This window comes from Apis florea, unplaced genomic scaffold (assembly GCF_048593485.1).
Source record: "Apis florea isolate Af1SG1 unplaced genomic scaffold, ASM4859348v1 contig_3068_pilon, whole genome shotgun sequence".
In the NCBI taxonomy this organism is placed as follows: Eukaryota; Metazoa; Arthropoda; class Insecta; order Hymenoptera; family Apidae; genus Apis; species Apis florea.
Window position 1 is genome coordinate 1,455,955 of NW_028256700.1, and position 26,962 is coordinate 1,482,916.

General features: G+C 38.6%; 1 protein-coding gene and 1 long non-coding RNA gene across 2 annotated transcripts in view; both read left to right on the top strand.

Moving 5' to 3' along the window:
• The window catches only part of LOC147657621 (uncharacterized), a 142,734-nt gene that overhangs the window by 49,088 nt on the left and 66,684 nt on the right, over nt 1–26,962 (top strand). The gene's annotated exons all lie outside the window — the stretch shown is intronic.
• On the top strand, nt 16,043–18,767 carry LOC105737329 (uncharacterized). Its single transcript, XM_012494933.3, has 2 exons — nt 16,043–17,008; nt 18,119–18,767. The coding sequence occupies exons 1-2, from the start codon at nt 16,802–16,804 to the stop codon at nt 18,416–18,418; spliced, it is 507 nt and encodes a 168-aa protein (XP_012350387.2). The 5' UTR covers nt 16,043–16,801; the 3' UTR covers nt 18,419–18,767.

Below are 26,962 nucleotides of genomic sequence, written 5' to 3' on the forward strand. Positions count from 1 at the left end.
ATTTTTTCGTTCCTTCGTCTTACTTTCTTGTTATTTCGCTACTACTGGCGATTAGTAGCGTCGCTCTGCACAAGATGTCGCTGAGATAGTCGATCGTAGCGTTAACAAAGTAAAACAGTACACTTGTACTCTACGTTCGAGAAACAGATCGAAATTCCTAACCTTAAAATTACTCGTAATAAACGGTATTTATTAACAAAATATCCTTAATAATATACACTCTGCATTTTGAAAAGAAGAAGTGTACCAAATCTACGTTTATTTAAAACGTCAGGTATATACATCATATTTCTCATCATATATTTTTTCGTTCCTTCGTCTTACTTTCTTGTTATTTCGCTACTACTGGCGATTATAGTCGCTCTGCACAAGATGTCGCTGAGATAGTCGATATACACTCTGCATTTTGAAAAGAAGAAGTGTACAAAATCTACGTTTATTTAAAACGTCAGGTATATACATCATATTTCTCATATATTTTTTCGTTCCTTCTTACTTTCTTATTTTCAATTAATCCTTCGCTACTACTGGCGACTCTCTCTGCACAAGATCGTAGCGTTAACAAAGTAAAACAGTACACTTATACTTTACGTTCGAAAAATTATTCAAAATTGCTAACCTTTAAATCGGATCGATCGATATTTGGCGCACGGTGAACGGGTGCTCGCATCAAGCCGTACATCACTCGTGATAAATCGGTGGGTGCGTTAAGTATCAACGCGGACCCCATTAATACAAATCATTCGCGTCGCCTATAATTATCCGTGGTAATCAAGCGTTCCGTCCGTCAGGGGAGGAGAGCTATTGTTTCACCGGCCCAATCTTGCTTGCTTACTGCTTGTTTCTCCCTCCCTCGTATCTCCCCCATTGATTTTCAGGATGTTGGACATAGCTCCGGCCGGCCAGCCGCAAATAAACCTAATCAGGAGCAGGATGTCCCGAATTGTCGAGCCACTTTCGCCACCGATTCGTGCCGAAATTAGATCACCCTTCTAATCGGCCGGACTCCTGTAAACGTCCTCGATAAACGTCCTCGCCCTGTTTACCCTTTCAACGATCCCCCTCGACTTTCGCGATTATCCTTTAGGAAGGACAGAGAGTGCATCTTGGTACCAATTTTCGATCGAAGTCGAAGTGCGAATTTTATTGGTATTCGTTCAAACGAAAGAATTTTATATTATTTTTATTAATTTTCATTCATAGCGAGCAAACTCTCTCGTTTGCTTGCTCGATTTCAAGAAATATTCGAAAAACTCCGTTCCTTTCGATTCGAATATCGTCGAGTGTGATCGATCGAGTAGTAACAACGCGTTTAATCGATGGAACGGCGGGATCGAAGCAGGCCATTTCGGAACAGAGAAGGGGAGCCATGCGTCCAAGGCTGTTACGCCGCTGGCCGTGTTGCGATAAGTTTTGAATTTGTCTCGAGCTGCTTACACGGCTGCTGCAATTTCCGATTGTAGCAATCAGGGGATCGTGTACAAATCGAATCGAGGAGGAGGCTCTCTTCTGAAGAGAAACTCGAGAAACTCGCTCGCGTAACTGGAATCGAAATTTCCTTCCTTCCAATGGAGGACGTCTGCCTCTCGACATCTCTCCGCTTTTCCAACCGAGTAACGAGGATAGAATCGAAGACGTATCATCGGGACGGGTAGATTTAATTTCGTTCTTATAACTCGACAGCTCCTCTCTCTTTTTCCTAATTGTTCGAACCTGATGATCCCTCTTCTTCTTCGATTCAAGGACACCTGCCCCTCCCTCCATGTTAGACCAAGACGTTTTGCCTCGTTTCCGTTGTGTCGTTTGTCAACGCTCACGTTTACAATCGCGTCGTAAAACGATTTTAAAAATTTGGAAAAATTTGGGAGGAAGTTTAAAAATTTTAAGAATAGGAGAAGAGGAGAGAGAGAGAGAGTATTATAAGTGCAATAAATTGCTCGGCAGGCAGAGAAAAGGAATGTAAAAGAGATTGGTGTTTACAGCTTACAGTTAGGCGAAAATTTTCCCCTTTTATTTCTACGTTAACAACGGATTATGTTTATTATCGCAAGTAAAACAGCGTTCTCCATTATCGAAATTATCCTGTTTACATGATGGAACGACCACTGGTCACGTGGAAAAACGTTGAAACTTTTGCGCGACACCTTCAAAGGGTTAAAATTAATCTTAGTCTTTCGTAAAACTTGACCCAATTAACCCTCCACCAGTAATACACGGGTGGAGAAGTTCTTTCTCTCGGGCAACAACCTTCCTTGGAAGCTTAATCCCGAAGCTTCTTCTTGTACTTCTTTGAAACGTTTCGCTCGAACCGAAGAAGAAGAAGAAGTCTCTCGAAAACTCTTCCCCGATACAATCTTCTCGAGCAGGGGAGAGAAAAATCCAGCTTCCCCTCATTTATCCCCTGATTGCACTTTTGACGAATTCCATGATCGATAGACAAGGGGCCAATCGAGCAGCGCGTGATCCGTAATCTTATTTATAGAGATCCGTCCACGAGGGAGGAGGATGGCCCGCGTAACTCGATCCAAACACCCCCTGGAATTGTGCGGCTCGAGCGAGCGATCTTTCTTCGCGAAAAGGAAAAGTTGTATTTTTTTCCTCTCCTTCGAACGAAGACACTTCTCGAGATCAGGATCATCGATAAGATTTTTAATTTCGAATAGAATCAAGATCTCCTGAATTAATAATGATCAAATTTATAGTACAATCGTTACGTTAAGACATGCATTTTTAATAATTTTTTTTTTTTTTATAGTAATACCATTTTTTAATTGGAGGATTTGGAAATTGATTAATTCCATTAATGTTATTTATTCCATTAAGTATAGTAAATTTGAGTTTATAGAAATATAAAAAAATTATTTATTTATTATTATATTATTTAATTTAAAAATGATAATAATATTAATTTTTTATTTATTTATAATTTTTTATTTAAAAATTAAAAATTTAAATTTAATTATAGGTAATTTAATTATATTAATTTTAATTTTTAATTTATTTAATTATAGTTGAATTGATTGAATTATAATTTTTTGTAATTTAAGATTTAATTTTTATTCATATGGTTTAATTTTATTAACTTTATGAATTTTTGGATTAATTTTTTATTCTTTAAATATAAATTTAATAAATTGTTTATTAATTAATTTTTTATTAATAATTTCGTTATTAATAGTTTTTATATCAATAAATTTATTATTATTTTATTTATTTTATGAATTAGGTTTATTATTAATTTTTTATATAGTTGTAGAATGAGGGTATAGAGAAAATCGTTGATTATCAGGATTTTATTTATATATTATTTATTATATATATTGAATTGAATGTAGTTTAATATTTTTGTTAATAGAATATATTAATTTTGAATTATATGAATTATTATTTATTTATTTATTGATATCTTTTTTAGTTAAAATTCCATTATATATATTTCATGGATGATTATTAAAAGCTCATGTAGAAGCACCATATTATGGATCAATAATTTTAGCTTCAATTATATTGAAACTAGGTAGATATGGAATATTACGATTAATAATAATTTTTAAAATTAATTTTTTTTATATTACAAATTTTTTAGTAATTATTAATTCATTTGGAGTTTTAGTATTAAGATTAATATGTTTATGTCAATATGATATGAAATCTATTATTGCAATTTCATCAATTGTTCATATAGGTTTATTAATTATAGGAATATTAACTTTTTTAAAATTAAGTTTAATTGGTAGATATATAATGATAATTTCTCATGGATTAAGATCTTCTGGTTTATTTTTTTTAGTAAATTTGTTAGTGATCTCCTCATGTAGCATTCCCTCGAACAAACAATAAATTAGATTTTGATTATTGCCCCCATCATTAATTCTTTTATTAATAAGAAATTTATTTTACCCAGGGCGAATTGGTTGTCCACCACCATTATCTGCTTATTTGTATCAGTCTTCTCCATTTTCCAATTTTTTCATTGCCATTTTTATCATGATAAAAATGAATCCACGAGAGGCGATCGTGCGCTTTCGATCCGTGATTAACATCTCGAACGACGAATGGGTTTGGAGAAGGAAAAAATCGGTTATCTCGTGGAAAAACGTTGGACAGGAAAGCGTCACCCGTCAACCCGCTCGAGTAGATCGATAGCAGAAGCACAACAATATCACCCGGCCGGATTTCCTCCGAGAGGGTCGAATCCACGAAATCCACCCAGTCGATGGATCCACCAGAACGGTATTCGGCCACGGAGGTTTCTCCTCTCGTTCGCGGCTTGCAAATGTATTCGATACGCCCTCTCCTCGCTCCTCCAACTGTCGAATCGTCGCCAGGGAGAAGCCTGGGATATATTCGTTTATACTCCCTCTGGAAAAGGGCACGTGGCTTATTCCAGTTTTTGTTGCTTGATTGTATAGTTTCTCTAATAATAAGATATTATCTTATTATCTCTCTTGGTACTTTTTTTGTATTGTACACTGGGTGGATGGGGTTAAGAGGAAGAGAGTGCTAGTTCGTTCACGAATATAAATTTTATTAACGAAAGATTAAAGTTAATAAAGACTCGGTATTTGGAACCGAGAATTTTATAATGGCCTATCCTGTAAGTTTTTCTAAGCAATTTGTTGAATTTTTTCAATACAAAAAAATATTTGTTTGTTTCTCTTGCATCCAACACATGCTCCACGAATTTTCTATTAATGTCTGCCCTTCGTGAAGGATACTCCAGAACCTCTATTTTGAGTTATATTTTGAATCTTGAATTTTTACTCGAGATATGTATTCGTGATGCCATCTATAGATGCTAAATTTCTGATCCCATAATTGAGTCAGTCCCTTCTCTAAGGATTCGTTTTTGGTCACTCTCGTCGCCCGAAATTACTTGTTTCCAGAATAATAGCGGCTTATTTATATACTTTTTGGCGAAATTTAAACGTTTCTTCTTTTGTTACTTCAGCGACGTTTGCGTTTACCTGCTTCTTTTTTTAATCCTCGTCTTACAGTTCTCGAAGACACGTTTAAGCCGTTCAACGATGTTATCCGTTGGATTACCCGTCGAGATACTCTTACGATTCTTGTGTTGCGTTTCCCTCCTCGACACTACTCACTACTCAAAATATTTTTTATCAATTTTACGAACTTCTCTTCCATCGTTATCCAAATAATGTTAAAGTTTTCATTTCCAATCTCAATGTTTACATTATTTTTCTGCTCTCCACTTAATTTTGTTCACGATCTAAAGTTCACGTCAGTGCAGACAAATTATAAATTATAAATAGTTATAACTGAATTTTGATTTTATGATTTTATTTGTTCGATGTCCTGGAAACCATTGCATGTCGTAGCGTTCGCTCAATTTTTAGCGTATATCGTATTATATTCGTTCGTTTCGATCGAACGCAATGACGAGAAAAGAGGAGGAGGAGGGGGAGGAAGAAGAAACAAGGAATTTGTTATTTTAAGAAACAACGAGAGGTCACGGCTCTTGTCACGAATATCACGCGCGAGAACCGTGTCTCTGGAGATTCTGTTTTTGGAATTAGAGTGCTCTTTCCCCGACCCTCTAGTACCTCTACGACAGCCTCTTTCCCTCTGCTCTCGTTACGCACGCTTCCGTTGGTGGCGCGCCCCAACTTTTCTCCCGCGAATATTTAATACACAACTCGTCGAACGAAACGAGTCTGAAACTTTCGACGCGATACATTTCGTCCCGTTCCTCTTTTTATTTCCTAAATATTATATTATTGTTATTATTATTATACATTTATAATAATGAAACGTATATCGTGCCGCCTATACGGCGATATACAAGTGGAGTTAATACGAAATTCGTCGAGTCTAAACAGAATAGATTTCGTTTCGTTTTTCTAAATATTTTTTGTTATTCTATATTTATAATTATATTATATTATGTAGCGATACACGAGTGCAAAGGAAATTAATACGAAATTCGTCGAACCTTTATATGGAATAGATTTCGTTTTTCTAATGTAATAATAATTTAATTTAAATATAATAATATTTTATTATTGTATATTTATAATTATATTATAATGTAGCGACATACGAGTGCAAAGAAAGTTGATACACAATTCGTCGAACGAATCGAGTCTGAACTTTGGACAGAATAGATTTCGTTTCGTTTCTTTAAATTTCTTTGAATTCTTCGCACGATTGCGAATCCTCGACAAGAATGATGACGTGGCGTCCTGCTCTCGTCGAATATTAATCCTTTGTACTGGTATTTATATTTAAGAAGGTTGGCAATCGAGTAACAAAATTCCCTAGAAATGTAATTATATTATACATACATTTAATAATGTAAATATATTTTATTATTATTTTATTATTATTATTATTGTTATTATACATTTATAATAATAAAATATTATCGTATCGTATCATCTACGAGTGATATACGAGTGCAAAGGGAGTTAATACACAATCGAACCTAAATTTTACACAGAATAGATTCGTCCAAGTTTCATTCTTCTAAATATTTTATTATTATATATTTATAATAATAAAATGTAGGATGGCGACTATGTAGCGACATACGAGTGCAAAGGGAATTAATACACAATTCGTCGAACAATTTTCACAGAATAGATTTGGTTTCGTTTTTCTAAAAATTTTCTTTCAATTTTTCGACCGCACGATTGTAACGCTCGATAAATGAACGTTTACAATATCGTAAATGTAATTTTTACTTGGCCGGAGCCAACGGTTTCCCTCTCCGTCTCTCTCTCTCTCTCTCTCTCGAGGAAGAAACTGTTGGGCCGCAACGCGGGTTACGAGACGACGTTCTAATCCGATGCTATCGCGTCCCTTCTGTATCGCTTTGGCATGCGTTCAAGCAAAGCGCGGCAAATAACGAGAGAGGAGAGGGGGTTAAACGAGGAGGATCGATGTTCGAGGAGGAGGGTCGGTGTTAGCGGTCGCGTTAAAATTATAGCGCGGAGGTGAAAAATTGGGCGGGCGAAGGGTCTGGCACTCGGCCCACGCCTCGACGCATCGAGAAACGAAACCTCGTTTTACGATTTTCTCGTTTTACGACCTATGAAGTTTCGCCTCGAGGCGAAAGATGTTTCCTCGAGACGAGTCATTGGTGGAAAGATGTCGCATTTTTTTGTTTCTACACGCGCCGTGTCGCATGATCCGAAACGACTGGATCTAAACCTGGATGCATCACGGCGCAGGCACGGACAAATTTCGACTCGTAAGTTTAATTCAGCGATTCTCCCTTTTCGTCACGGTACGAAATTTTTAATAATTTGAAAATTTGACGGCACATTAACGACAAGATGAATTAAAAGAATTTTATTTGGTCTATTGATCGATGTGCCTATGATATATTTTGTAAAATTATATGTATGGGTATTCGTAGTGGCCAGAATTGTTTTTAGAAAGAGACTGATTTTATACATATAAGAAAGTCAGCATTGTCGACAAAGCGTCCGAAGTGGGGATAGGCGAAGGACCGTCCTGCGAAACTTCTTTAATATTTTCAATCCCATTTTCGTTCTACTAATTCCTTTCCAAAAGTACGAAATATTCTTACCTCGATATATCATGTCTCGCTAATTATATCCTTTTTATAGAGATTCAAATCGAAGAAGAAGATGGAAAGGTATCGATTGCAGCAAGAACGAATGGCGGACAAAAGCGAATAGTCCTATTTTCTTACTAGTCGAATTAACAGCGTGTGATGTCAGCACCATCGACAAAGCAGTCGAAGTGGGGATAAGCGAAGAACCTGCGACACTTCTTTTCAGTGAACGATACCGTGATATTTTCAATCTAATTCTCGTTCTACTAGTTCCTTTCTAAAAGTACGAAATATTCTTACTTCTCACTAATTACATCCTTCTTGTAGAGATTCTAACCGAGAATGCACGAAGAAGGATCGAAAAGGCATCGATCACAGACGAGAACGACGAATTGGCGGGCAAAAGCGCGCATAGCCCCATTTTCTACTCTAGTCGAATTAAGAGCTCTTTTACCGGTATTCAGCGCGTGGTGTCAGCACCGTCGACAAAGCAGTCGAAGTGGGGATAGGCGAAGGAGTCGTGCTGCGAGACTTCTTTGCTGCAGCGATGAATAGTAGAAAGTTGTTCCAAAGATTCGTCGTCGATTCGATGAATAGAAAGTGGGAGGGAAAAAAGTCGGAGACACGAATCGCGTTTGCTTGAAAATTTAACGCGTAAGATTGGATCACGATTGGTGGGTCACGTCGAGGACTCGGATTAAAATCGAGTCGCCTTCGTTTCTTCCTTTGTTCGAGTTATTCGGCCAACTTTCCACTTCCCGACCAACAACAATCGGGCAAACAAACAATTAAGCTTGGCCTACGGAACGGAAAGTTGGCGCGTCGCAAGGAGTTCCGTTTGTCAGCCTGTTGGCAGCCACAAAGCAGCCGCTCCCCCTCTGCGCAAAATTAAAGTATCAACGAGCCACGACGTTCCCCCCTCTCCTCCCTCTCCCCAGATACAGGGGAAACTAAGTTTTCGCCGTCGTCGCGAGAACTTAACCTCCGCTCGGACCTGAATTCTTCATGAGATTCCCGAGAATCTTGCGCACAGATATCAGGCTTATCCGCGTCCAGGAAATTGATAACGGCCGAAAAATCCGTGAATTATTATCGCGTTTCGGCCGATTTCGACGTGAACAATCGATTTCATGCACCGATAGAGGAGATCGATTCAACGTATCGTCGCATTAATCGCTTGCACTAAAAGAGAAAATTTTATCGCGAATTTAAATCGACGACTCGAGGATCCGGAATTTCGGTTTCGCGTACAGGGAACTCGAACGGAATATCTTTTTACACGTAGATGGAAACGTTCGAATGGCAAAATTTTAAAGCAACTGATTCGAGGGGAGTTCTTCTCGTTAAAAACGGATGGGAAGAGAGACGTGATCCACGATTGTTATTATCGGCGACCATTAGCCGCGGATCAATTGCGTTCGAGCAAGATTCGATCGATTACGATCACTCGTGTGGAAACTGCGCAATCCCTTTTGGAATGCCTGCGATTCCCGGGACGCGTTCGCGCCAAGTTCGAGCACTTCGCTTTTCCTTCCTTCTCCGCAGGGGATCGATCGCTCTCTCCGCCCCGTTGAAGATCGAATCCTAGCCGCGAATCCGGCGAAACGGTGCCGCTTTAACTCCCAAATGTTACTGTCGGGAAACCGTAAGAGCAATAAACGAAAGTAGTTTTAATATTTTTATTTTATATGTTTTAATGTTAAAATTTAGTTGGGATATATTTATATATATATCAGTTCTTAGTTTTTATTAACCAATTCTTAACCAACACCGATTCTGAATTAGTTTTCAATGCTTCTATTTCTACTTCTTCGCTCACTACTTCGTTTCCAAAGTCAATTTTAAGTATTTTGATGTGAATATAAGCCTCTAATTGGCAACTTCAACTCAGTTCTGTATTATCGGTGGAAATTCGTAATGTACGGTATAATTTTAGATTTAAAATTATAAAATACATTAAATTCTGTGATTTCAAGGTATATTTTATATTTTTATTTCACTGCTTATTCCATTTAATTTCTTTTAACTATATTTTATTATTATACATATTATTTACATTAATAAATATATCTCTCCTTACTTGATCGATAACCTTAAATATAGATACAAGTGTAAATGGTTAAAATCTTATTTTTCTCGAGGAGGAAAGCGTCATATATGGGTGACGTGGAACGTGTTAATGCACCTGTTTGCTTTTCGATCCGATTTTTCTATCGGTCGATGGTATGCTATGTACACGTATCAGATTGTGATGAAGGTAGATTCGATGGAAAGTAACGGCAAGAAGGAATAATAGACGTTTGTTTAATATTGGAGATCGATGCTTTCTACTACGTTGTGAAACGAGTTGACCAAAAGTAACGGCAATATATTCGATAAAGGAAGTGGATGGGTTGCAAGGATGCCTTCGCGTTCCAGCATTCTGAGCTCGAAACAGCGATCCAGTGACACTCAACTTCGCGCATAAATACACGGTTTACTTTAATTGTCACGTTGAAATATACGTTTTTCCTCGAAGAATGTCCACTCGAAGAACTGCGCAATTTATTACACGATCCTCTAAAATAGAAAAGTAGTTTGTTTAATATTGGAAATGGAGGTGGATGTTTTCTGTCAGAGATTTGATCGAAAGTAAGAAAGGATATATTTGATGAGTCGTGACCAATAACGCTTTCGTTCCAAAAATCGCGATTCGCTTATAAATATACGAGATACTTTAATTATCACGTAGAAATATAAAAACTGGATTTCTCGTCCACGTGGAGCGATTATTATATTGGAGCGACAGGTTGGATGCTTTCCAAGATGTGTACGTCGAATTAACCGCTCTTTGCTTTTTATCCGCGAGAACCTAAAATTGTCTCTCCCTCAAAATCCTCTAATTTACGATCCTCTAAAACAGACGTTTGCTCAATGTCGAAGAAGATGGTCGTCGATGCTTTCTGTTAGGAAAGAATGTATTCGAAAAATACGAATAAACAGATGTTGGCTGAGCTCTTTTCCAAATATACCCTTTTTACACGATATACAAACTCGAACAATCCTCCAAAGGATGTTAAATATTTAATAAAGGATATCGATGGAAATATTAAATATTAAAAAAAAAAAAAAGAAACGAAGAGGTACGATTAGATAAAAATCGAAGGGAAAGAATGAAAAGGCGTGGGAAACGAGGACGAAAGAAAGTGAGTCGTTACGCGCGATTCTATCTGCTAATTAAAGGGAGCCGCAACGGATCGATGGTTGTTCCGCCCCTCTCGTTTCACGCTTCCTCTCATACGTACATTCGGGAGGAGAGGCGAAAGGATGTCGACGGCGGCGGTTGGGTAATTGAATCACGCGATATAAGGTTGCACGGGTTGTTGACGTCCGCCACAATGGTACAATTGTTGCAACGTCGAAGCTTCTCCGTTTCTTATTTTACCTGGCCGCCGTTTGTATCCCCTATAAGTGGCTTTTCACCGACCGTGTTTGGATAACAGCGTGATCGAATACGAATACCTTCTCTTCAGAGAGAGAGAGAGAGAGAGATGGCCACTCGAACAACGGCTGCTTTGTCGAATATCGTGTCGTCAACGAGAGAATCGCCCAACCGTGTACACGCTCGATCTTCCATTTCCAGACGTCGTTTCAGAGATTAATTGATCCTCCTTTTCGGCCAAACCTTGACCGGTGCGAGAAATCGAGGGAGGCAAGGTGAAATAGAAGTTCCATTTCTCAAGCTCGTTGCATCGATTCATTTGTATCGGCTGAAATATATATATATATACGTTTCTATGTGTATCGTTGTAGATGAATGAACGAGAGAAATGAAGAAAAATGAAAAAAAAGCGTCGTTGTGGTTCCGATATGTACCGACAATTTTCCCTACTGCGTTGCGTTTATATATCGAATAAAACGAATGTTTGCCTGTCGATAAAGAAGAGACAATATTGGTTTAACGCCGGATCGAAAAGTTGTTTCGAGGAAAATCGGCGTATCGATGATCTTTGCGAAATCAAACTTCGTACAATAAAGTGGATCTCTCGAATTGCGTGAGAGGAAAGGAATTGAGCAGGGTCGACGAGCACAAAACGCAGTTGAAATTTTCTCGCGTGGGCCAACCGCCGCTAAGAAGGGCGCGAATAATTCATCCACCACCATCGCCACTCGCATAATTAGCCTGGTCCGTTAGATTTTAACGAGGGCAATAACGCCGCCGTTCCCTACTTTCTTGGAATATTAAACGATAAAGCAGCTAACAAGTACGTATTCCCGCCGATAGTCACCTGCCTGCTTGTCGCCCTCTTTCGATCTCTAATATAATAAATTCTCTTGGAAACATTGTACGCGACGTGGCAACACCGCGTTTCAAACGACTTAACTGCGCGAGAAAAAGGCTCGTGGATAATAATCGTAACGTTTTATAAGCTGGAAAGAAAAAGAACGACGCGATGTTATTTCGCGAAGAGAGAGAGAGAGAGAGAGAGAGAGAGAGAGAGAGAGAGAGAGAGAGAGAGCGAGAACCTTTCCCCTCCTTCTTTTTTTGTTTCTCTTTGGATATATATATATATATATCTATTTCGGCCATGTTGACGTTAAGAAAACTTGATACGCTTCGACGACTTAGCTACGAGAAGGAGTAGATATAGAGTACATTTGGCTGTAGAAAGAAGAAAATTGATCGATCGATTCGAAACGATATCCTTCTTGCGCGTGTGTAATAATAATGTGCTTTTTTAATGGTCGGTTATCGCGATACGTTTGCTGCTGGGTTTCGCGTTAATAACTCTTTATCGTTTCTCCCGTGCCACGCAATCTAGCGCTGCATCGTCTTCTCGTTACACGACTCGCTCTAATATTTAACGTTTTTAAAGGAGTTTCCACAAGTTACGTGCCTTATCTCGATTCTCGTTTTTTTTTTTCTTTTTTTAACTTTGTTCCGCATCTCCTCAGTTCGTTTAAATATAAGCGGAAGGGAAATTTCGCGAGAGGAATCGTAACAACTTCGGCCTCAAACTTCGTCACGATGAATAAAAGAATTTCCGAGGTGGTGGAAAAATTGAGAGAAATCGTCTCCTCGTTCCTTATTTATGAAAAAAAGGTACGAATTTTTTTTCTAGTAAATAATATATTTTCAATTATTTTACCCATTCTCTTTCTCTTCCTATTATTGAAACTTTAATTTATTCGTTACTATTTTTCTTCGACTCGATTATATCATAATCGATTTATAATACGAACAAGAGTTTTTAATTCGAGATCCAGCAACATTAATACCGGCCTCTTCATTTCCCCCCCCCCCCCCTATATTTTTCCTTACCTGGTTAGTTCGGGTATAAAATTAAACCGTCAAAAATTTAAAAGAATTTGCGCGGAGAGAATCGTTTCTTATTTATGAAAAAAGGTATACGAATTTTAGAAGGTATAGTGCATAATATATTTTCAATTATTTTACTCTTTCTCTTCCCACTCTACCATGATCAATTTAGAAAATATGAACAAGACTTTTTAATTCGAAATTCCAGTAACATTGGTCGCGTTTTCCCTGTCTATATTTTTCCTTACTTAAACTTGGATAAGTTCGACTATAAAATTAAAATAATTTGCATTGGGGAGAAAAATGAGATCGGTGGGAAAAAAACGAAAACTGTATTCTCTGGTTTGAAAAACGTAATCATATATCGCAAATATTCCTGCATATTTACTCGTAAATACGTAAACATTGTGCCGCGATATATCCGTTATTACGTTGTTTCACGCGCAGCCCGATAAGTGGATTTTAAAAAGGATAAATATTTAAAAATTGTTAGCCGATAGTCGGCCGAAAAATCGTTATTATCGCTAACATTTCAAAATGCCGCGTTATTTTTTATTCGTCCATTATTTCGATTCTGCAAATAATTGTTGCGAGATATTGCAACGAGAGCTACCTACACGCTTTGCGTTTGAATTATAAATGAAGTTTTCCTTTTTTTCCCGTTTTTTATTTTTTAACGCAACGCCTGATCGATCCAAGACGATTATTGATTAATTCGACGAAATTAACTCGACAAATCGCTATTAACTCGTTCTCGAGTTGAGATTCGCAACCGTATGCAAACCGGGTTCCTCCAGTCGCGTGTCGTTTCAGATATCGCGTTAATTAGCAACGTACAAGTGTTTATTAGCCATTAGAAACTTATCGTTCTCCTTTTATTTTTCCTCCTCGCTTTCCTTTTCCCTTTTCGAGAGAGAACTCGATAAGAAGGCAACGGTGGTTCTGTCACTGTAATAATCCTCGTATCGTGCCTTTTCTCCACGGCGGATCAATTTCCAGTCTGTGGCTGCTCTCAACCGAGGAGAAGAAGCGCGCAAGGGGAAAAAAAGTGGCCGATCGATATTCACGATCGAAAGAGTCTCCTCGTTTTTTTAAACCCAACGAGACGACGACGAGAATCAGCGGATTTTTAATCGAGGTAGTCGATAAATCGGTTCCGGTTAACCGGATTAAAACGGACTCTTTCCAGTTTAATCGATTTTCAGGAGATTCTTAAAAAAGGAAAAAAGAAAAAAAAGCAGCGATTACTACTTCGTTGTAAGGTGGGTAGGGTCTGGTTTCGACGTGAAACGAAGGAACGGGATAAAAATCAAGGAATTTCGATGGATAAAAAATTCGATTCGAAGATTTGTTTTATTCGATAGGATAAAATTGGCCTGTCAACATTTACACATTCATACAGTACATTTTGTTATTCACGAGGGAGGTTTGTTTGTATTTTTCATAGCGTAACGTTTTCAATATTCGATATCCCCGAATTCGAGGATTTTTCCACTCGTGTCATCGCGCGATTCTCTTCCCCGAAAAGGAATTACGCTCGATTCACTCGACTGGAAAACATATTTTTCCGAAAGTTTTTGAAAACAACAAGTTCGGCACTTGCTTGGTCGAAACAACAGCGTCGTTTCATGTCTTCTTGAGCGTATGATAAAAATTGAATTTCCCCCGCGAATAAATTCTAATTATACTTTTAAAAAAGGAGTATAATCAACTTTTCTCGCGTATAAATAACTCCTCAGAATTGGCGTTGTACGATTTTTAAGCCGAGAAATTAGAGGGGCGCACGCGAGACCCGTTTTGATAACAGGCTCGCGCTCGATCATCGTAACGACGTTGGCCGCGTATCAACACTCGGATTTACCCTCGATCCCTGACAGAAACTAATTTGCACGTAGCGAATCTTATCGAGCCAGCACAGTATAAAAGGGTGATTAACCCGTTGCCTCGCGATTCACGTTGCAATAGCGCGTGCCGTAAACAACAACAGCCGTTTCACGGTTTCGAGTTGCGCAAGTTGTCGCGTGTGTCTTTTGATACGTGAATATCAGCACGTATGCTCGAAGAATAATAAATCATAAAATGAGGTTATATTATTACATTAACAAATAGAATATACAAAAATTTAATAATCTTCGTGTGGTATATTTTATGCCAGGAATCTTTTAGTATAGGTTCAGATTTTTAGTTCGTTGGCTTCTTCTTTCCATGGTATTATCTTCTGTAACCACGTTTTCATGGAAGAAGTAAAATATCACTTTTCCAAAGCGATTGGCAGAACTCTCATCAACAACGCTTTAATATTCTCTTCGACGATATTTTTAACGATATTTTATCGTAATATTTTTTTCAAGAAAATTAGTAAGTCGCGTGTCTCTCACACGATATTACAGGTTAAGGCTTCTTAAAATTGATCGCACGGCGTAGCTCTATCTGTCCAATCGACGAGAAGTCGTCCGACAACGATATTCGAGTCGATCTTCCGTCCTGCTCTCGCTCGTCAATATCCACGAGTCGTATAATCCACTCTCGAAAAATTCAAAACACACCAGCTGGCTGGTCGAACGTACCTGCTGCGACCTTCAAGATCCTTGCCTGCGCGGATCGGTCGAAACGTAAACAACTCATCGGTGTTAACTCGACGCCACAAACGTAAACTGTTTGTCGACCGAGGATAACTTTGCTCAACTATTGTTCCGAGCTTGAGAACGGTGTTGGAGATGTTGCGAGATCGATATTTTAAGATCAAATTCGAAACGGTTGGAACAAGATCCATCCAGCGATAAAGTTGTAATCGGAAAAACACACATCTTTGTCATATCGTTTGTCAGGCTTTTCGCAACGAAAATGGGGAAAGTTTAACGGATGAGGTTAAGAATAAAGTTGCGTCGACAATTTATCGTTTGAAACGTGAACGATGATCGCGAATAATCGGGGAAAAGATTACACGAAAAGCGGATCGGTCGTAATATCGAACGAAATGTTATTTCGATAAGTAATTACTCGATAAAGTATTGTTTTATTCGAAATTTTTAATCTAGTTACTTTTTCAACGGATTATATCGGCCAAACTTTACTACCTTATTTTTCCAACATTTTCATTTCGCATTGTATTATCTTCTCCCCTTTTATTTTTTTCTTTTATAAATATATCGAAATAACGAGGGGGGAAAACAAGCGGAGATTAAACTTTTCTTTTTTTTTTTTTTTTTTTTTCTTCTTTTTTAATCAATCCTCCATTATTAATCATATATATTTTGAACAAAAAGCTCTCTCCCTCTCTCGATATTCTTATTACGGGATGGAAACGCGGGCTGGAAACAAGGATCGATGGCGAGGAGGGGAGGAGAAATAACGACGCGAATTGAGGCGCGATAGATGGAAAAGGCTGTTTCGAATTTCGATTAATTGCGGGGAAGAGGGGGAGGGGGGGGCGCGCGCGCGCGCGATCGCGTCCAACTTCTGTTGTTGTCGCTAATTATCGTTGATTGTCAGCCGCGGATAATCACGATTAAACCGTTCCTCCCTCGGTTTCATCGGTATTTTTGAAACGCTTGCCCGACTCGGGCTGTAATAAAGCGTGGAACGGATAAATTTCCACTTCTCCCTTTTAATTCGTCGCCCTTTTTCCATCCTCGAATACTTTCACGCCGTTTCAGTCTCTTCCTCCCTCCTCCCCCCCGGCGTTCGCCTCCTCGCGAAGTCAGGCGAAGGTCGACAAACAAACGAACGTCCGCCCAAACAAACGATATTTCCACTATCCTGCGAATATAAATAAATTCCCCGTGTTATTCCCCGCCTCGTTAACGCAACAACACCCGATACTCGGACATATTTCAACGGGATCGATCGACAATATTATCCCGCAAAAATTCTTCAAGTTTTCCGCGCGTTCCCCCGCCACGCTCCTCTCCCCTCCCTTTCGCCTTTCCCTCTCTCTCTCACGCCCGACGGTCGGCGAAATGAGCCGAAAAATGAGGAGGTTCGGCGGGAGTAGGAGATCGGGGAACAGCAGGAAGGGGGGGCGGAAAGTGTTGCCCGCGAAGATCGCCGCGTTGGTCGTCTCGGCTATACAGGATCTCCGGGAGACGAAGGGGTCGACGCCTAGCAAAATTATCGGTTATATCAGTTACGTGTCCGAGATGAACGATGATAAGGTTAAACGACAAGTGAGTGAGCGAGTTATTAACCTGTTTTTCATTAACACGTTCGTCGCCACGTCACCCATATATATGGGTATGCTTCCGCCTGGGGCCAATGTACCGGTGACGCTTTCTTTTTCAAAAAGAAATAAGATTTTATACCGTTCGCATTTGTATTTATATTCATAAGAAGGTTATCGATCAAGTAAGAGGGGAGAATGTAAATTATATTATATTATATTAATGTAGGATAATTAACACGTTCGTTGAGTTACTCGCGAAAAGGGGCCCAAATGTGTTGTTGTCGGAAGGCCGTCGGAAATAGTTTTAATATTTTTATTTTATATATTTCATAATGTAAAATTTAGTCGAGATATCGGAATTAGTTGTTTTCACTTCTACTTCTAATATATTTTGATGAATATAAGACTCTAATTACCATATATGATATAATTTTAGATTTAAAATCGTAAAATGCAGACTGTTTCTAAATTATTTTTAAATTTTAAATTCTCTGATTCCAAAGTTTATATATTTTGTATTTTATATTTCACTGCTTATTCCACTATTAAATTTCATTTAAAATTCCGCTTTAACTCTTTGCATTCATATGTCGCCATATAATCACTATCCTGTATTTCATTATAATACGTATACTCACATCAATAAATATATGTGTTTATATTATTAAATATAATATAAAATTCTAGAGGTCACTTCTTACTTGATCGATAACTTTCCTAAATATAAATACAAATACAAATGGTTATAAAATCTCTATATTTTTATTGAAGAAGAAAGCGTCACCCATATATTTAATGGAATAAGCAGTGAAATATAAAATATACTTTGGAATCAGAGAATTTAAAATTTAAGAACCATAGAAACACTGTGCATTTTACAATCTAGAATTATACCGTATATGGTAACCGATGATATAGAACTGAGTTGAAGTTGCCAATTAGAGGCTTATATTCAGACCAAAATACTTAAAATTGACTTTGGAAATAAACGAAGCAGGCACTGGAAGTCACCCATTTCGTGAGGAACTCAGCGACGAACGTGTTAATGAATCGTTGTTCGAATTTTGTTTGAAAAAAAAAAAAAAAATCCCATCGGGTTCGACACGAATTGCAGGTGAAGGCGGTCCTGAAAAGGGGATTGGAGTACGGGATACTGAGAAAGTACAGAAGGCAGTATTATCTTCCCACGAGCAACGAGTTGAACCGCGCTAACCGCATCGCGTTGAGATTCGCCAAATTACCTTTGCCCACCACGTATCTGACGAGCCTCTACTCGTTGAGAAGCAAACGAAGAAACCCGAGGAAACCCGGCGTGAAATCGTCGCCCCCCCGAAAGACGAAACAGCTCGACGAGCCCACGTTGATCTCGCCCACCGTCAGCCTTGCGAATACAATTTGCAACGACGACTTGTGAATAATAACTTTCGAATCCCGCGCGATCGAAATTGAAGTTGTCGACAGTGTGATCGAGATCGGTTGTACAAATTCTCTCGTTCTGCGTTCGCGATTTGAAAAAGGGAAAAAAAAAAAAAAAAAAGTGATCGTAAAAAAAAGAGTTCGTTTATATATACATATAACGTCGTCGTGTCACAGTATATGATGTAATAATGAAAAAGAATTGTGATTAATAACAAGGAAATTATCGCGAAGATCGTCGATCATTGTTCAATCTCGTTTCGAAACTCGGTCGGAGTGTATAGCGCGTAACCTCTTTCGTCCGGAATGTTATATGAATAAAATGCCCGCCACGTGATAAAATTTAATTTTCCCGGCCGAACAGCCATTCTTTCTTTTCCTCCTTTATTTGCGTCTCGAAACGGAAAGGATAAAATTGATATATCCCCGCGCGCGTCCATCCATCCTCTGCGGGGATAAAAATGTAAGAGGACGATTGGAAAAGATCAACTATCTAAAAGATTTCATCGTTGAAAGGATTTTCGATGCTTTGCTAAGGCTAAATAAAGTGGGCAGCGATCGTGGGGAGGGAGGGGAAGAACGATGATGAGACGGATGAAACGTTTTCTATCACGATATAATATCGATCCACCACACACACCTCCTCCTCCATTTTTCATTTCCTTTCTCTTTTCTCTTCTCGTTGTGTGCACACGAGATCGGAGAATTAAGGAGGAGGAACGGGGATTTTTCGTAGATTGTGGAGGGGCGCCGTTTTAATACGAAACTTTTTTGCCCCGATAAATTCGATAGGTCTTTTAAATTCAGTAGAGGGGGAGGAAATTTCCGAATCCAGGAATTTTTGACGCGCAAGGAAAGATATAATAAGATAAAAAATTAAAAAAGTTTAGATTACGGTTTCTGTCAAATTCGGCGCTGTTTGTATAAACTAACTTTCCACCATTTCACCCGAAACTGAATTTCATTTTCGAACGAAAAAGAATCGGCACGAAATAGTTTAGTACGTAATAATTGTAATTTTCAATTTTCAACAGGAGGAGGGACGGCCTTCTCCATCAAATTCGAGAGAAACAACGGAGTCGAAGACGCCGTACTATATATAAAACTTTCCACCCGATAAATTCAACAGCTCTCAAAATTTAGGGGGTTTGAAATTTCATTTTCCGACTCAAAATTCGAACGAAAGCGAAATTCCCCCTAAGGTTATTTTTTAATTGGCGCGAAATAAGTTTGGACGCAATATAATTGGAATTATAGTTTTCTGCAAGGAGGGAATGTTAAATTATTCCGTCTATCCGGGACGGTTTCCATTAAATTCGAGGGAAACAACAGAGTCCGTGTCGGTCTCTATAATCCGTGAAAACATAGTCCAACTATGAACAACGGGTAGCCAGGAACAATGCGAATCCGTTTAAATGGTAATTCGGATAGCTAGTTGGCACCTAAAGGCTGCGCGATATCGATGTTGTTTCCGTTACATCGTATTTGAACAGAAGAGCGAGCCTCTGCATAAATATCAATTTTTTTCTTCATCGCTCCTCCCAACAATACCAATTGTTAATCACGCTTTCCCTGTTCCCCGCAATTTTTTTTAAAATGTAATTTCGTTCCATTCCGATACGAGGTAAATTTTTCGGTTAATTATTTGTTTTTATCGAAAGGGGCATTCTTTATCGCTATTTCGACTCGATTGTTTCACTCGATGTAATTAACACGCGCCGTTATATCGATACGAGTTTTAATAACAAATTGGAAAAACCGTTGTTCCAGTAAAGACATTGCCTTTTTTCCCTATCGGCATTAATGGAAACCCGGCCTCTTTAATTATAAACGTTCAAACGTTTGACGAGAATTTGAAGGACCAGAGGGCGTGGCCAACAACTTCGGCCGAACGTGGCGCGACGTGAAACGCGGTCGTAAAATATCAAAGAGTAGCAATTAAATTTTCTTTTGCCAGGCTCGAAAAACTGTAACTCGCGAGCAAACGTTTCAAAGAATGAACGTAAACGAATTGTTATATTCCCGATATAACGAACGATGGAACCGATGATGGAATTAGGCGAACCTCTAATTCCGATACGAATTATAAATTAAAAATACGACGAATGTATTATCCGTTTCTTCTTTAATTTCTCCACAATTCTTATTCGTAGTTCGCGCGAACGACGATTGAATCGATAAACGTTCTTGCGAATGTTTCTGTTTTTGTTTCGTGCGCTGAAAGGTCCTGAGAGAATATCCCGCGTTCAGCAAAATAATGGCAGTATTTATCATCCGTTCTTTAGGGACATCCTGCTTTTAAGGGGTAAAAATTTTCATTCCTCTTTTTCTCTCTCTCTCTCTCCGTCCCTATATTTTCCTCCTCTCCCCTCGAAATGAATAAAAATGCCCGTTCCTCGGAGACATATATTCGATACTTTTTTTTCTTCTTATTTTTCCGATTTTTCTTATTTCACGTTTATTTATCGACGAGACGCTTTGAGAGACGATCGAGTGATTTCGATAAAGAAGACGAGAGAGGCGTTATATTTTCGAGGAACTATATATATATATATACACACGTACACACACACGGTTGGAATAAAAGCCTCGTTGAAATAAAATCCTCACATGTCAAAAGCAGGGAATACTTGGAAGGATTTCTGTGTGGAAAGCATATTGCACGCTGGAAATGAGGCGAACTCTGTGGAAAAAAACGGACGCTAGCTACGATTCGGCCAAGCGATATTCCTCTGTTTCTTATTTACAGGAACAGAGGAAAGAATCCATTATCACGATAGACGCACAGACACATTCGAGGATAATGATCGATCGTCGGTAGAAATTTTAGACTGGGTTTGAAATTAATCGAGACGCGATGCCTCGGACAAGGATGTAATTCAGACGTTGGAAATTAATAAATGTTGGAGAGAGCCAACTAGCTCTCGTCGGGCGTTCCAACAGTGTTGCCAGTGTTCTCTGCAAATGCAACAATATGGTTCGCGCTAAGTAATGGAATTCTAACTGGTTAGAACGACGCGTACCACCGCCACGAAAGACGATTGTCTCGCGTTTCGTAAAAAAGCTCTGCTGTATTATCTATCTAGGATAATACGCGTTTCAAATGGATTCTATTTATTTATTTATTTTTTTTTTTTTAAGAAAATTGACAAATAGAATTTCCTCTCACGATAATGTGCGCTTATATACGTTCTTCTTTTTTTCCCCAACGCAAGATGAATTTTTATGTTATTGATTCGTACTTTCTTACTTCGACAAGGAAACGTCGGTTGCTCGAAATTAACTTCGTGGTATATATAAATACGAGGTAATTTCGGGCGAACGAGGGTGCCGAAATCAAATCCATATTCGAAGGAGAACTCGTTTATCGGGCGATTATATCGTCTCGATCGGAGGAGTTTAATCGGAGTAGCGTGGAACGAGTGACGTGTATGGATCCCGTGAATGGATTAGAGTAATGCTATGTACGAGCAATGCGATTAAACTCTCCAAGTCCCCTTTTGTTACACGCACACGTACGGGAAACGATCGCGTCGAATGGCGAGAGAGAAAGAGAAGTAGAGAGAGAGGCATTATGGCCATAATTGTGCCACTTTGATCACGACCACTTGCGACCTCCTCCCCTAATTCCATGAGATAATTCACCCGATTCACTCTTTTTCGAAAACGACGTCCCAACAAAATTTGAGAAAATACCGATATAACAACCGCTTTCAATCGTTTCTTTTTGAGCAAGCATCGATTCCTCAAATTCACCGATCAAACGATGTCGTTCCTTCGTTTTTTCTGGGGCAAGCGAGCATCCTCGAATCCCTTTCCTCTCGAGTTGAAGAAGGGTGGAGAAGAAATCGAAATCGCTGCGATTCTTGGGAAAGATCGGAAAGGAAAAGAAATCGTGGCGACGATACTCGTCACGATTTCTTTTTTCCTCGAATCACGAAACTTCCCTCCCTCCCTCCCCCGGAAATTTATTTTTTAATTAAGAATTTTAATTAACGTTGTAATTCTAGGACGCATCTCGTGAATTATTCGGGGCGTAATTGCGGGGAGCGCAGTAAGGGCAGTATTTTCGCTTGCAAGACTCTCACCCTCTCCCTCAACTCTGGTTCGGGAAAAGGCAAGTTTATCGTGATTCATTAAACGCGAGAATATGCGTTGCGAAGTAAAAATTGCGCGGGGAGGGGAGGGGAGGGGGGAGAGGCAGAGTCACGTTTTCTTCGGGGGATGTTGCGAAGCGTGGCGAACTGGAGAGAGAGAGAGAGAGAGAGAGAACTTTATTGGCAACTTAATCGGGTTGGTTGTTAATAGTTTTCGTTGCAACTTCTCGAAAATTTCCGCAACTTTTAACGACGTTCCGCCTTTTCGCCGGCCTCTCTGTCTCTAAGCGGGGCACAAACGAAGGGAATTGGATAAAACCTGTTACAGCTATTTCTATTTAAACGCGGTATTCCGACGGAATTTCGAATTCCATCGTATCTCTCGTGTCAATCTGGTTCGACGATGCGTTTCTTCGACCCCTTCTTCGAGATCCTTCGAAAAAGGGATAGGAATTTCTCGTGGAGAAGTAAAAGCGGTTGTCTCGAAAACCCCCCTCAACCCCCTCTGAATTAATTAATTTACGCGTGACCCGGTTGCTCTTTGATTTATTTCTACGAGATCCGATTTCGATTTGAATACAAATGTTATCCGAATTAAACGGAGCAAAATATAATTATAAATTTCATAAATTAAAAATATCGACTGCCAGCTATCGATTTTTATACGTGATGCAAAAAGAAGGAGGGGGGCAAATTCTATGCTACTTCTTCTCTCTCCTTTCCTCTCTCTCTCTCTCTCTTTTCTATTTCTCGTAATAACATCATAATGACGAGGGCACGAAAACGCATTGTCCTAACACACAACGTGAATAACACTTTTTATCGCGTCCTCTCAGAGTCCCTCCCCTCCCTCCTCCTCTTTCTTTCCATCGCTTTCGTTCGTATGATTCGCGTAACGACATTCCAGAATGTAATTTACGAGTACGCCACGGAATTTTCGCGTCAAAACTGTTTCGTAGTTTTAAAGTTTTAAAGCGCGCGAAAATATTTTTTCGGTCAGTTCTTTTTTTTTCTTTTTTTTTCTGACGAATTCTCTCCGGGGAAACGCAGGGACGGAGAGGAAATGAAGGGGGAAAAAGATCGAGAGGGGGCACTCGAACGATGCACATCGAGCGGAGAGAATTCGTTTTGGAAAATAATTATTTCGTATAATTAATCGCATTGTATAATAAGAATCAAAAAATTTCGTTACTATACCTCTTCTTCAACGTTTGTATTTATTAAGAAGCGTTTAAATTTCAATTTTGCGATCCGTTTTATAAATTAGTTTTTCTTTTTTTTTTTTTTTTGTATTGTAAATTTAAAGTTGAATAATTACTTCGTGTCACGGATGAGTCACGGATGACAGTCGAACGTGCGAGAAATAGAACTACTTTATTGAAATTAATTTCAACCATGATATGTGCAAGCACGAGAGAACGGATTCTTTTATCAATCCATCGATATTTATGGATTAATTTTAAACTTATCTTATATATATATATATATAATAATATTTTTAAATTTAGCTGGCAATCGGTATGCAGTACGCCTTCTTACAGTGTTTTTTTCATTTTCAGTTTTATCTGTTTACGCTGTTTATATCGGATAATTTATAGCGTAACTTTTTAACAAGCATTTTTTCCCTAATATCTGTTTCTTTCCGAACACCATTTCCAAAGCTCCAGTTAGTTAATTGCCTTCTAATTTTTTGCGCGGTTGTCACTCAACGATGTAATCCGAGAGTAATCAAACTTTTAATCGTAACTATAACTCTATAATTTTGTTCTCCTCTTTCCATTTTTATTCGAGTATTTACCCGTTTTTTCCTATTTTATCTTACGTTTTATTTTTTACATATCAATTACTATCTTCTTTACTTTATTCTATGTGTATTTCAATCGAATGCAATGTTAATTCTTTTATGTATTTCTATCTTCACGTTATTAAAAAGCGACGATATCGTTTTCTAAAAATTCGTTCGAATCGTTTCAAAACACTTGATTACATTTTCTTAATTCTCCTCGTTAAGTCATAATCAAGGATGCAAGGATGCTCGAAAAATATTATTTCGACGGAAATCTATTAGAAAGAGCGGCGTTGCATAACGCGTAGCAGTTTTATCTCTCCGGTGGCGGCGCTGCGTGCGTCGCCGCGACTTATATATGTAAAAAGTACACAACGTTGCAGCCCACTTTCGCATCGGTGCGCGAACCGAACGCCTCGTTTTTGTTATACGCGTGTACCGGATGCGCGAAGATGGAAATTTTCTGTTATCCGCAAAGACTGGACCCGGCTGGCTTAGCAGATAACGAATTCCCCCTATTTTACGGGAAAAATACGCGCGACAAAGGTGTTCAAAATGTTCTTTCTTCCCTCCCCTTCAAGATTTCACGAAAAATATACGTGTACACTTCTCGTCGAATTGTAAAATATTCACGGATAACGTCTCGTGGAAAGAGGTGTGTATACACGAGTACGAGCTTTCGCTTTCGTACACGCCGTATTTTATGAATTTTATATTATTCCACGCCGTTGCATATTCCTTAACGAGTAATCCCGCGTTAATATTTACGGGTTTCTGGACGAAACGAGTGATCAATTTGTATTGAAATTGTATTGGGACGAGATTGAAAACGAGAAAGTATTTTGTATATTGATTCGAAAGCAGAATACAAACGTTTCTAATTTAAATATAAATACGAAAAGTCGAGACTTACTTTTATCCTCCCCGTTTTATCTCACGAAGATCGAGCGTGCCTCCTAGAATCATTCCTCCAAAGTCATTCGTTCGTTCGACGCTAGAATTATTCGTTAACTCGGACTAAACTTGTCTAGGCTTAAAATCTCGCTTAAAAATGTCTACATTTACGTATATATCGTGCAAACGACTGATTTCGTTTCACGGACGAAACGAAGTACGATTTCGTATTTCTCGCACGTTCGAAATTTCAAGAGCTTGGTTAATCAGGCGAGCAGCGAGGATTATTTTAAGGAGCGTGCACCGGTCAAAAATCCAGCGTGAAAAGCGGTGGAGACTCTAGGTCGGTTATTCGAATTTTCCCTTCTCTCTCTCTCTTTCTCTTTTGGTCGAGAGTACTTTGTACGCAACAACGCTCGTTACCTCGGCTGCCTCCTCCTTCTTCCTTCCTTCCCTTCTTTCCAAAGCGGACCCTGCGAAATTAAAGCGCGCCGTTGCATAATGAAGTTCAAGTTTCGGCGCATTCCTTCCTCGTTTTCGCTCCGCATCGTTGGAGGATCGAGAAGAGAGAGAGAGAGAGTGAGAGAGGAGGGGAACAGCATCCTTTTCATGCTTTCGGGACGTTAAGCGACCGAGCAAGCCTGGTCAACCAACCGCGCTATACCCAACTTCCTTTAAGGAACTGGAAAGAAATTCCGTGGCAGAATTTTGATCGTAAAACGCGCCCTTGTGACGGGCAACGGGCCGTCTAAGACTCTTTAAAGTTTTTAACGGATCACTTTAATAAATTGCCCTTTTCCACACACTTTTTCACGCTCGCTTTATCGAATAATAACGAAGAAACGTCTTTGGCTTATTGTGTTCGGATAAAGAATTTTTTTAAAATTGTAAAATTTTTGAATTGCTGTACGATTTTCTGAACTTCACTCTTCTTCGTTTCTCTACGTTTTTGGGTTTAAATGTTAGATTCGGATAAAGATTTTTTGAGTGATTTTTAAAATCGTGAAATTTTCGAACCGCTGTATTTTTGAAAGCATACGCACTTATCTCTCTGCATAATTTTTTTAAAATTATGAAATTTTTGAATTGCTATACGATTTTCTGAACGCACTCATCTTTCTGCGTAATTTTTTTAAAATTGTGAAAATTTTGAAAACATACGATTTTCTGAATGCACTCATCTCTCTGCGTAATTTTTTTAAAATTGTGAAGTTTTTGAATTGCTATACGATTTCCTGAACTTCACTCTTCTTCGTTTCTCTACGTTTTTGGGTTTAAATATTAGATTCGGATAAAAATTTTTTAAGTGATTTTTCGAACCGCTGTATTTTTGAAAGCATACGATTTTCTGAACTTCACTCTTCTTCGTTTCTCTACGTTTTTGGGTTTAAATATTAGATTCGGATAAAGATTTTTTGAGTGATTTTTCGAACCGCTGTATTTTTGAAAGCATACGATTTTCTGAACGCACTCATCTCTCTCCGTAATTTTTTTAAAATTGTGAAATTTTTCAAAGCATACGATTTTCTGAACGCACTCATCTCTCTCCGTAATTTTTTTAAAATTGTGAAATTTTTGAATTGCCATACGATTTTCTGAACGCGCTTTCCTTCGTTTCTCTAAGTTTTTGGGTTCAAATATTAGATTCGGATAAAGAAGGCACAATTTTTTTAAAATCGTGAAATTTTTGAATTGCTATACGATTTTCTGAACGTACTCATCTTTCTGCGTAATTTTTTTAAAATTGTGAAGTTTTTGAATTGCT

Coding starts and splice junctions, on each gene's coding strand:
- LOC105737329 (XM_012494933.3), top strand. CDS start 16,802: ATGAGCCGAAAAATGAGGAGGTTCGGCGGGAGTAGGAGATCGGGGAAC. Junction 17,009..18,118: donor ATGATAAGGTTAAACGACAA/GTGAGTGAGCGA, acceptor CACGAATTGCAG/GTGAAGGCGGTCCTGAAAAG.